The sequence below is a fragment of the Quercus suber genome, unplaced genomic scaffold (assembly GCF_002906115.3).
Source record: "Quercus suber isolate HL8 unplaced genomic scaffold, Cork oak 2.0 scaffold_35, whole genome shotgun sequence".
In the NCBI taxonomy this organism is placed as follows: Eukaryota; Viridiplantae; Streptophyta; class Magnoliopsida; order Fagales; family Fagaceae; genus Quercus; species Quercus suber.
Window position 1 is genome coordinate 975,409 of NW_027069500.1, and position 12,599 is coordinate 988,007.

The window sequence follows — 12,599 nt, forward strand, 5'->3', positions numbered from 1 at the left end:
CCCATAAATATTAGCAAAAACAAACTGAATAGCAAAATAAGCTAATTTTTTAATTTAGAGCCAAACGCACCCTCATATGACTAAATGTTGGGAAACAAGTGGTGAATTGTAAACAAGGAGAAAAAGGTAGGGAAAAGATGCGGATGCTGAGATGAAAAGTGTTGCCAACCCCATATGGTTGTGATAAAAGAATTATAGAAAGTGATAGTTGTGAGAATTCCGAACAAAACCTTTTTCAAAAGGAATGTTTTATTTGAAAGTTACAATTTTCTATGGCAGTTTATAATCAACAAGAACCAGCTTTTACACCTTTACACTCCTCATCGCCCAGTAAATTGCACAACTAAGTCCCGGAAGCTTAGTTGCTAATGTTTACAAAGGTGACTAGGAAAAAAAACAGCAAAAAAAAAGAAAAAAAAAAGAAAAAAAAAAAAGAAAAAGAGAAAAAAGAAAAAGAAAAAGAGGGTAATGCTTTGTAGCAGATGTTTCTATGTCCTCTATAGGTGCTTTTCTCTACTTATACACATGATTTCCATATCCTTCCCTCTAAAGAAATAACAATTATGGAAACATCATCATGGTAACGCCGCCGGTCCCCTTGTGGTATTTCAAGTAATTCATGAAAGTCCATACCTGTAATTCACCAAACCCAAATTCACCATGTTTAGTCTCCACAAGTTAGTAACAAAATTTTTAACTTTCATAAACAGTGCGTTCTTAGTTGAAATTAAAGAAAATTACCAGCTTTCTTTGCAGCACGAAACAGAACTTCCTCAACGAGATGTTGTGCCGGGTCTCCTTCGGGTTGCAATGTGATGAAAAGTTCTACTTCAGAAACAGCTTCTTCATTTGTGAAGTACTGATAGAGCCCATCAGACGATAATAACAAAAACCTGTCTTTTGGGCCTAATTTATGGTGGTATAGAGATGGGGAACAGTTTATGTAAGGGGAAGTTCCTAGGTAATCTATTCTGAATGCCTCCAAAAGTGCATTGTTCCATTTAGGCTGCGAATATCCAAGAAAAAACCAGGCGTAAGAAATGGAAGATAAATATTTTAGTAAAACAACAAGACATTAGCCAGGGATCTTTCCAGGTGCTAAAGCAAATATGAAACCAACATTTTTGTCAAAAAGTTCCACTACTTTATTTTTTTCCCCGAAAAAAATAAAGGGTCTTGCCATAACAAGTTAAACATATTGACAATTCTTGACCAGGACCAGTTCAAAGTCACGATCAGTTTAGCAGGGAGAAAGGAATGCAACTTGTTTCTATTGAAGCAACCTCGTGATAGAAACTGTGTTTCAGTTAGCTTACTTTCTAACAATGAGCTGATCCAATTGGGAGCTTAATTTATTTTTAATTGTATCAAAACTTAGTTCTAACGCTTAAAAAAAAATTCATATAAAACAGCAGGATTGCATCAATACAATATAGCTGTTACCACCACCAGCATGACTCTAATCACTTTCTTTGGAATTGATTTTCAAGATATGATAGTACTGGCATGTGCATAACCACAACCCGGCATATCTTCCTTGAATTAAATACTCCATTAAGCTAACGAAAATGAAATCTAGGAGGAAGAGGTTATCAACACTAATTGAAGTGAACAATTGTTATGATTATGATGCCCCTGCACCATGACCATAATGGTACAAGACAAGTGAATTGTCTAACAACCAGCCTATTTCTCAAACTTGCATTCTGAATCATTATCTTCATGTATTGCAAAAGAAATAAAGTGTAAGTTTCCCTTAACCATGTTTCAAAATCTACAATATCAAGCACAAATAAACGGGGCCAAAAGGATTCTCCATATTAACAATGGATTATATTTGAAAGCAAGAAATCTATGAACTTTAAGTACCTGCTTGAGAAAACCAGCACCAAAAGCCCGAGTGACCTTCAATGAACCCTTGACACGATCATTCATCACAGCACAAGTATCATCCAGATGTTCATTCTTTATTCTCTGAACTTCCTGAAATTCAAAAATCATTCGCGATCCATCAAAAACAGCACATAAAAAAGCTTCAATCACCTAAAATTTCCAACAATAAAACCAAAATTTAAAACTTTGAACCATATAATACCTCTTCAACACTGGTACTATGATCCACACTGAGCTGACAAGCCGTCAGACTTGGAACCGTGCAGGGTCTATCACCGTCCAAACCTTCCAAATCATGCATTGTTTCTTCATTGATCCTCTCCAAATCCTGCCTAATCTTCCCCAACCAATAATCCGGCTCGGCCTTCTGGGCCAACACGGCTCTACTATCACCCACATTCATCACATACACATCCTCACCCTTCATTAGCATCACCAGTACGCACGAACCCATCAACGCCAACTCAGGATTTTCAACAGCCATCTTATCTGCAATCTCCAAATAAGACTCCTCTGTTTTTCTCAGAGCTTGTGACAGAGCTTTCAACACATCGGCGTGATTGATCGCTTTTGAGGAAGCCGATGGCGACCCGGATTTATTCAATTGCTCCTTTAATCTCCGGTCCAGCTCCACTCTCTCTCTATCCCATTCACACTTCCACCTCCTCTGATTCTCTTCCCACTTTTTCGCCGCATTGCCTCTGTACTTACTCTTTGAATTCCTCCCTCGTTTTCGGTTTGGATTTGGCGAATCCAAATCCGAATTCGAATCATCCCCACTTGGACACGGATAATTCTCTTGCTCCTCAACCACACAGTGAGCACAAGCATCACCACGCGTCCGATTCCTCGCGCAATCTTGATCGGAATCTTCACCAAAAACAGAGGAGGAAGAAGAAACAGGGGCAGCTGCAGCTCCACCAGCAGTAGTATTACCGATCGTCGTTGTTGTTGTTGTAGCTGATTCAAACCCATCGTCCCACAACAACCCCTTGAGCTCTCTGTGCGCAAAAGAGTACAAATTGGACAACAAATAATCCGGAGCATCTGGACCGTTGAACCCATCGTAAATCCCAACGAAAACCCACCCATGCTCCTCCGAAACGACGACGTGTACTCGATCCTCCCCCGCTTTCCCTTGCGCCCACTGTAGATTCTGACTCTCCAATGACTCATCGTCTTCCAAACTACCATCGCTGCTCAAGAAATTCACGCTATTCACCGTCAAATTCTCATTGTGCTGTTGCTTCTCACTATAATTCCAATCTGGGTCTTTCAGTCCACCGCCTTTGATCGGAGCCACAATCGAGTTCTGTTGCCCGCCACCAATTCGTGAAATCAGGGTTTTCGATAACGCTCTCTGTAAAACCCGAATGAGTTTCCCTTTCCTCGATCTGGGCCTGAATGGCCCAGACCCGAACCCGAGTCCAAAACCAGCACTGTGAGAGAAGCTTCTCTGGAAGTGGTTATCGGATCCTAAACCTCCGCCGCCGCCGCCGCCGTTATAAGACTTATTATCGATTGGGCCGGAGAAAAGCCCAGAAGCGCGGTCGAGTGGGCCGGACATGAAACCACGCTCGATCGGGCCCGATAAGAACCCTCTTTCTAATGGGCCGGATCCGGGTATTCCGTACGACACCATCGGACCCGATAAATTTCTGGGGATTGGCTGTAAAGGGATGGAAGCGAAGGAATTGGAGCTCTCAAACGCGGCGGCGACTCTGTCTATGCTGTGATACGAGTACAAGTCGACGATGGTTGTGGAAAGCGGGGTCCACGTGTTCGCGCTCACTGAAGCTCCCGAAATAGTCTTGAACGTCGTCGTTTCCTCCTCCGAATGAACCTTGGATGAAGACAAACGAGTCGGGTCGGGTCTCACGTAGCAGAACGAGTGGCCCAGACCCTCGTCTGATGGGTCCGACAGTAGTACCGGTATTTCATGGTGTTTCCGCCGACCCTCTTCACCGGTGAAACACACTGTTAGCCTTCCGATTCCGTTTCCCATCTTTGACAAGAACAAAATAATAAAATAATAAAATAATTTATAACAACAACAGCAAAAGAAAAAAAAAACAAAACAAAAAACCGAAGCTTCTTTGTTTCTTTACTTTCTGTCTCTTTCTTTTGGGTATTTGTTTGGAAAAAACAAATTTGCTATCTGTGATATTTCATGGCGGATTCTGAAAAGAGAGCAGGGAAGCTGAGAAGAAGAAGAGGTTGGAGAGAAAGAGAGAGAGAAGCGTTGACTTTGGAGGCGTGGGTTTTGAAATGAGAAATGAGTTTAAAAAAATGAAAAAGAAAAAGCTTTTTAGTTTGTTTGTTTTTTTTTTTTTTTTGGTGTTTTTGGTATGTGTGTTTTTTTTTTTTTTTATTTAAATTTATATTAAAAATTGTTATTGTGCTTTTTTTAAGTTTTGGGTGGAGGCGTTGACTATGTGGTGGGGTTTAAGTAAACTCTTGTGGGGGTGGGGCTTTAGGTTTAGATTAATGATGTGGATTACGTTCATTGGAGGAGCGTGGAGTGCACGATTAGTTGCAAGTGGAAAGTTGATTTTGTTAAGGGGGTGTGTGGGGGACCCACGTGAGTATAAATGAATTTGTTCTGTTCGCGCGTGCGAGTTTGATGCTCTTGGCGGTGGAGAGCGCGTGTGTGGTTTTTGTTTTTAGTGTTGTGAAAAAACAACGGCAAAGTACTAGCTATAAGTATATTTGGGAGGGGTTTGGGTTTGGGTTTGGGATCGGACAAAAAGTCAAAGAGGAAAGCCCCATAAATATGACTTGGGAAAGCGTGCCATATTCGCCGTTGGATCGAGGGGAGAGGATTAAATGGGAAGCAAGGGTTGACCGACACGTGGTGACTCATCATTGCATATCTATTGTCCTTTGTCAACTCAGAGGTTTCCCGATTACTCTACTCTCTGTCGCTCTCTCTCTGTCTGCTTGACTTTAATTGTTTTGATATTTTTCTTTGTTTCCAAATAATGGGATTTATTAAATAGGTAAGGTGGGGTGGTTGAAGATTTTAGTAATTAGTCATTTAATACAGTGTGAGAGTTTTAGGCCCTCCTTTGCGCTGACTTTCGATTATTTTGACTGCTAAATGGAAGGAGAGGTTTACTTTACTTTCCTGGATTAGATTTTCAAACCCAAATTTACGTTGGGGCCTATCTATCTGATTCCAAACCAGGTATGAGTATGACAATAGCACCTGGTTTTTAATAAGTGAGAATTTGTATGCACAATTTACATGAACTTTCTTACTTTAACAAAGTCAGCTACAAGAATTTCTCATGGTCCAAAAATTCCTCATATCCCAAATTCCTTTGTTGCTAATCTAGAAGAATTTTCTCACGTCTTGTTTTCTCTTTTGCTGCAGTCCTGTGTGAAAGGATTGGACATCTTTTTCATTTAAGCAATACTTACTACTTTTTTTTAATCTTGTTAAGGTTGTAAACTGTTATGAGAACAATTTTATTTTTCACATTTTCCAAACTTCAAAATGAAAAATCTTTTATTGTTTTCCTAATATGTTAAATTTGTTGCAACCTTCTTAAAATGTTTTTTTTTCTCTCCTTAATAAAATTCTTATCTGAACTTGTCACCCTATTTTATTTTTTGACGCACGCCAAAATTCTGCAACTTTATATTATTTATTGGGGAATTGGGAATCCTTTTAGCATTTAAAAAAAAAAAAAAGGAACACTCTTTTTGCCTTTCTAATATTTTTACACTTTCGCTAGAATTTTTTTTTTTTTTAAAATTGAAATTGAGCATTTTTGGGGTGGAAAGAGAGGACCCTTAACTCCAAAAGACAGTATATTTAAAACTAATCAATGGTGTAATATATGCATAGATACACCAGAGTTTATTCTCGTAAATTTATGCTCTTTTTGCTTTGCAATGGAATGCTGACACGTGGAAAATAAGCCACTGTGGCATATCATGAGACAGGGGTAAATGGTTTTTAGGTACATAATTGCATCAACACCACCAAGGGTGGATGGGAACTATCCAATAAATTAAGTAAATTAATATTATCTGAGAGACTAAAAAGAACCTCGGTTGTAATTAATTAAGGCATAGAAAAGCTTTCATTTCCACTCACATAATAATATCCCAGATTAGAATTCAAACCTATCATCATTCATTTTTTTGTAAGTGGAGAAACCTCCCTAAGCCACCATCTCCACAATCCATTTTTGCCTTGACCCACCCACTCCTTTTCAATCCCTTTGTCTTCTTTAACAACTCCTCAACCTTACATGATTAATTTAATTAAATATGTTTTAAAACAATATTAGTTGCACACTTATGGACTTCAACTATATGCATATTCTAATTTATGAAGTTCTATCATGAGTAATACTCTCTCTCTATATATATATATTTTTTTTTTGGTTGAGAAAATGAATAAGTTTAGCTACAAAATTTGTTTATTGCGGATGAATTTTGAGAAATTCACCACTGGATTACATCTTCTTCTTATATTATCCATACTTGCAAAATTTCTAAAAAATTAAAGATCAATAACTATGTCATCAATAAATTATTTAAATTGCAAGTTTTTGTAATTTAAAATTATGTATAATCTATAGACTTATAGATTATATGGTAAATAATATCTGATTAACACAAAATTTGGCATGTGTATTAAGAGCATGTAGAACATGCAATTCAACGGTTAGATTTTGAAAATATGTAGTAACATTTATTTTATTGAGTAAAGTTGTAGCTTTAGGCTACAACGAGTTTTATAACTAAACTTTGTCATTTTAGAAAATACTTAACTATGTGCAAGTTGTTTAACTTTGAAGTTTCTTGGCAAAATCTTCAACAATCTTGGCCTCAAATTGTGCTTGTCTTGTGAACCCTATTCAACATAGTATTTGAAAATCATATTGTTTACTATTTTTGCTAATACACATTCAATTACATGTAACAGAAAAAGATTTCAAGATCTTGGACTACACCTTCAATGACTAAATTATATACATTAAAGTATAGTATAAATTAACCAAATCAAGAAACTTCCATAGTCTGTATTTTTTTTTTTTGAAATAATTTCTAACACATCTATATTTTATATTTGGCTACGCAATTGTTATTTCTTTTTTAATACGTATAGATGAAATAATATTGTCTCCGGATGCATTGACTCTATCAACTTGATGATCACTTGAACAAAAAATAGTATTGTTTTGTCATCTTCAACCGATGTTCAACCTGATATAATGATAGAATAAGGTAGTTTAGTGTGAATTCAACACCTAAAGTACTTAATTATGTGCATGATGTAATTTTAGAAGTTCTATAATGCCTTTCTCTTTTCCCCTGAATGTTATATTATACTTGAGTGCACATTATGAGTTTGAAAATCTTGGCAGGTCCTAGCAGTATAATACAGAGAAGTCTTACCCCAATCATGCTGTTTGCAGCGAGTATTAATTTATTGACGTTCAATACTATATCTCACATGATGGAAAGTATACAAATCCTCTCATCATCATCATCATCTTTTGTATCCCATTAATCACGACCTATTATATATATTTTTATTTTTTTATAAAATAGCTAAAAATTAAATTTGGCTTATTATAATTGGTGCAACATAAAGTGAAACACAAAAAAATGATACATAAAAATTGTATTCAAAGTAGAAACAAGGGGGGGAAATTTCTTAAACTCAACCTTCAACTAATCAACTAATCAGACATTTTGTAGAAAGGTGGGGGGTATTAGATTTAAGCTTCAATAACTAATTACATAGAAACGTTTACACTAAAAAAAATAATTACGTAGAAACATTATAAAATTACAATTATGATATCAAGGATTTATGTGTGTATACATGCACAAGTTCTGAGATATGACACAATGAAACCTAAGAAACTTGACATTACTGCCCGACCCAAAGGGACCCGAACGAGATTTCGACTGATCCAACCAACTTGACAATCAACAAGTCTTTGCCAACAAAACTTAATGATCTCCAATTAAATGACAGTTCCCTCCACCTGAAATCTGACTTCGATCAATTCAACCAAAAACCACCATTGTTGTCCTGGTCTCTTCTCCGATCTCCACCATTCTTAACCTATATACCACTGATCTATTGATATCTTTGCTAGACATGGCAAGATTCCCGTCAATTCTGGAAAGGTCTTGATCGGAAATCTCAACTTTGTCACATTAATTTGTTGATGCCAACAAGTTTAAGGTGGCTTCGACTGGTCTGATTGCTGAATCAACCAAGCCCTGGCGGTCGATGGCTCCTATACTCGTAGTTGGCAATGAGTCGCAAACCCTATGTGATTGGGTTGGTTGCTAGTTTGACCCCAAACTTGACACCAACCAACCATTGATAACCCTAATGTTGAGATAAGAAAGGGAATGGATCCTCCATCCAAACAAAAACTTTTGGCTTGTCTAGCATATTTAGTCAATCCATGAGCTGCTACGTTGTCATCCATCCCTAAGCGTGTGGGTTTCCCACTGAGTCAAGGTTACTAGAGCTTATTTGCTTTATCCAAGACGTACGCTACCCATTCGTCTCAAGGGGTTGATATAATGGTTCCTAAGAACTCATAAAATTTATGAGATCCTAAGTTTAAAACTGGCTAACATCTTGTAACTACCCCCAAGAAATATGAGAACGGAGTATGTGGGACATAAGGTCCTAAGGTCTTCTTGTAATTACTTAGTATGTGTGGAATGGGAAGACCATACATCTAGGAAAATAATAAGTGCTACTCAAAGAGCTTTAGACACTAAAAAGAATAAAATAAAAATAAAATAAAAGCCATGACCCATGCATTAAGGATAGGTTGAACATCTCCATTCAAAATGCTCGAAATATTTGTAGTGAATTACCTTCTATTATAATATAACTGACACCTACATATTTGATGAAACAAAGGGCTTGTAAAACAACTATAGGCTTAATTTCCTCCATCGCTATCACTGTTTTTTTCTCCCATTGTGTAGTTGCTATCATGTTATTATGATAGGTGGGGTTGTGCAAAAAAACTATATGATTCATCAACCCGCCCAACCCATGCAGGTCCATTAAGTGAGATGGGTTGGATTGGGTTGAGTGAGTTAGATAGATAATTTAGTGGGTCGGGTTGAATAACGGGTTGAGATTTTTCTAACCCGCCACAACCCGACTTGCCCGCCTATATATATTATATTTATATACTTTATCATGTTGCAAAAATCTACCTCACATACACTCCCACTTTATTTTTCTCATCTCTTTCTCTCTCTTTTTATTTTTTCACCTTCACGTTTCTCTTCCCTAATAAACTCAAGCCACTTTATGTATATTCCCTCATTAAAAACTGAATATGATTATATAAATTGAAGGGAAAAAAGAAATAGAAGAAACACCAATTAAATGGCACCATTGAAAGGTCATGATTGAAGAGTCACAACCTTCAAAACATTGTTAAAACTATTACTAGCAATTAGAAACAATAAAATCTCACTCAAGGAAATACGTTTTCTACATAAATCTTTAGAATCCTGGATACTGATAAGAATCTGCCTACAGAGCGCCACTAACGTCCCTCAAATCAACATTTATTATGCCCCCAGCAATTAACCATTGATCTCATTTTATGCAATTGGCCATGTTTCATCCGCCTACAATTTGGGGTTGCTACCTTGACACACGTCTCGTCGGTCAATCTAAGGAAACAACTTGCTGGCAAGCCTACTAACAGAGGCTTTCAGGGGATTTCCGGTCAAATTGAGTCCCCCTTACTCCATAAGTATCCTAACATTGTTACTATTACTTTAATCTCTCCCATTAGTTTACTAATTTAACCATCAGCAACTTCCTGGCCAACCACCATTAGTTTATCTTGGGTGGACTGAGTTTTTTCTTTCTTATTAGAGCTTATGTCCTGTTAAGAAAAGTCACCTGCACTCAGTCTCGATCATTTCAAATCCCTTTTGCAGTTCCATTGCTTTTCTAAATTTTCTCACGTACACGTACCCGAGGCATGATACAATTTAATCTCTCTCTCTCTCAACATCTAATTATATGTGCAAGTCATAGACATAAATTTAGAGAAGTGCTATGTTTATAATATTTTTACAACAAATCATAAGTGATTAATTATTAATGATTAAGATTTGAATCTATCATTGAAATATCTTTTTTGCCCCACCAATAACAACACGTAACAATTTGCCATTTAAGAATGTGTATTAAGTTCGTATCATAGTATCAGTTCGGTCCCAAATTTTTTTTTTGAGTATATACGTAGGAATACTTAATAAGATTCGAATTGATCGGATCAAATTTTATGTATATAATTCACACCTGTTGTTAGATGCTGAGCTGTATACATGGTGCTCTTATCTTTTTCTATGTTTACTTAAATATTATCGTCTCAGTTCTACACAAAAAAGGGTGGAAAAAAAAAGTATATGTATATGTAAATATATATTACCTGCGGTATGGAATGGATACAATTTTCTGTCTATACGTGAACTAGAATGAATTTCGTGTCTATATATGTCTGTATGACTTACACCTGTATGAGATTAAATTCCATGTCTAAGCTTTTGTTACATTAGAATACAACTTGGTCCTCATTTGAACGATTATTTCCATATATTTTTTTTTTTTGTTTAACATTTGTATCATATGAATTTATTCTATACGCCTAATCATGTGGTTCTAAATCAATACAAAATGATTTTTTTTTCTTACAAAATTTAAGGAAGTTCATATAAGATTTAACGTGAATCTTCTTCCTATGTTAATGGTACTTTTTTATCAGCTAAATAGGCACCATGTTATGTGTGTGTGTATATATATATATATATATTATAATATGTATTTATGTGTGCTCGCGTGCATGTGTTACTTTAACTTTTACACAAATTAGTTATTTGAGATATTGAAGCAAAAAAAAAAAAAAAAGAAGAAGAAGAAGAAGAAGGAGAGAGAGAGAGAGAGAGAGAGTTATTGCCAAAAGCTCTATAATTCAACTAATATTTCATAATATTTTTAACGGAGATATCTAGTGTTCAAATTCTTTTACCCTCAATTATCAATAGATAAATAAAAATCATATAATTACACATAAACTAAGAGAGGTAATTCAAAACTACATAGAAAGAAGTGATGTCTCCATCTTTGGCTAGACTATTCCACCCATTTCTCATGAGACATCCAACATCCTGAAAAATCTCATAGACCAATAGTGTGATAAATTAAACCTAAAATCTTTAGATTTAGGTCATGACTCAGTCCTATGAGCACACCGCCCAAATTACCATGGGATTCTTACATTATTGAATTCAAGTGCATATTGTATAAAATAATGACATAACACACACATATATATTTTGAGTCAAACATACTGTCATGTTAATTAGAACCAAAATATTTAATGGTTCTTATATTGAACAACGACTTGCACTATTGCACATTTAATGAGTCCATAAATCAATAGTGTGATAGATTGAATTTGAAATCTTTGAGTTTACGTCACAAACTCATGTTTCAAACCAATTAGCCCACCATTTATAGGATTTTACATTATTGAACTCATGTGCATAATATATAAAATAATAATATAATATACGTCTTCTTCTTCCCCTAGTCAGACATACTATCACATAATGAGAACCAAAATATTTAATGGAATTCTTATATTAACAACGGCTTGCATTGGTGCACATCCAATGAACCTAAAATTTTTAAGTTTATATCTCGTCTCAGATTAATGAGCTCACCACTCAAATTTCCCTGGTATTTGTACATAATCAAACTCGAGTTGAGAGCATATTTTATAAAGAAATGATCAGACATACCATCATGTAATGAGAACCAAAATACTCTCATGTAATGAGCACCAAAATATTTATCCAAAAATAAATAATAATAAAAAGAGCACCAAAATATTTAATGGTTTGTATAATATTGAACAACGACTTCCACTGGTCGAAATCAAAATTCATATTTTCCAGCACAAGAGCCATGTTTTTCAAAACGCTTCCAGAAGAAAGATCGTGGCCTTTTACATTGACTCATTAAGTTGGAGGAAAAATAAATAAAGTCATTATTGCTTTCGATCCTTAAATAATAAATATTGACTTTGATATAAATATATATATACATAATTTTATAATTTGTCAAAAGGTGGAAATTTTCATGCTTTCACCTTTTACATCATCCATCAACCATGATGGGGTCGTCTCATTTTTTTTGTTGTTGATTTCAGTGACTCTTCTTTTGTTACCTAGTGGACCGACTTCCCTCGCAACATATTTTGTTGATTTATATTTCTGTCCACTTCAGTCCTCAGTAAACCCTAGCATAAGAAATTTAATAATTTTTTTTTTCTACCAAAATACAATAGAGCTGAAGAGGCCCAAACTAATACCCTAACAAGCTCGACATCCCAAGCCCATTTTTAAGACACCAAGAAAAGTGGCCTCATCCTTTTTAGACAGCCGAATAAGAGAAATTCAATGTTTACAATATTTTCACAATAATTTTATAACAAATTTTAAGTTGCAGATTGTTATTAGTGGGATAAAAATGCTAGTGACCCAAGCCCATTTTTAAGACACCAAGAAAAGTGGCCTCATCCTTTTTAGACAGCCGAATAAGAGAAATTCAATGTTTACAATATTTTCACAATAATTTTATAACAAATTTTAAGTTGCAGATTGTTATTAGTGGG

At 35.6% G+C, this 12,599-nt stretch overlaps 1 protein-coding gene across 1 annotated transcript; it reads right to left on the reverse strand.

Moving 5' to 3' along the window:
* Nucleotides 1-217: 217 nt before the first annotated feature.
* Nucleotides 218-4,182, reverse strand: LOC112005437 (probable protein phosphatase 2C 23). The gene is made up of 4 exons (XM_024037682.2): nt 2,096-4,182; nt 1,870-1,983; nt 742-1,006; nt 218-633 (listed from the first exon to the last, which is right to left on the reverse strand). The coding sequence occupies exons 1-4, from the start codon at nt 3,896-3,898 to the stop codon at nt 518-520; spliced, it is 2,298 nt and encodes a 765-aa protein (XP_023893450.1). The 5' UTR covers nt 3,899-4,182; the 3' UTR covers nt 218-517.
* Between the last annotated feature and the right edge of the window lie 8,417 nt (nt 4,183-12,599).

Coding starts and splice junctions, on each gene's coding strand:
- LOC112005437 (XM_024037682.2), bottom strand. CDS start 3,898: ATGGGAAACGGAATCGGAAGGCTAACAGTGTGTTTCACCGGTGAAGAG. Junction 1,984..2,095: donor ATAGTACCAGTGTTGAAGAG/GTATTATATGGT, acceptor TTTGAATTTCAG/GAAGTTCAGAGAATAAAGAA. Junction 634..741: donor TCGTGCTGCAAAGAAAGCTG/GTAATTTTCTTT, acceptor GGTGAATTACAG/GTATGGACTTTCATGAATTA.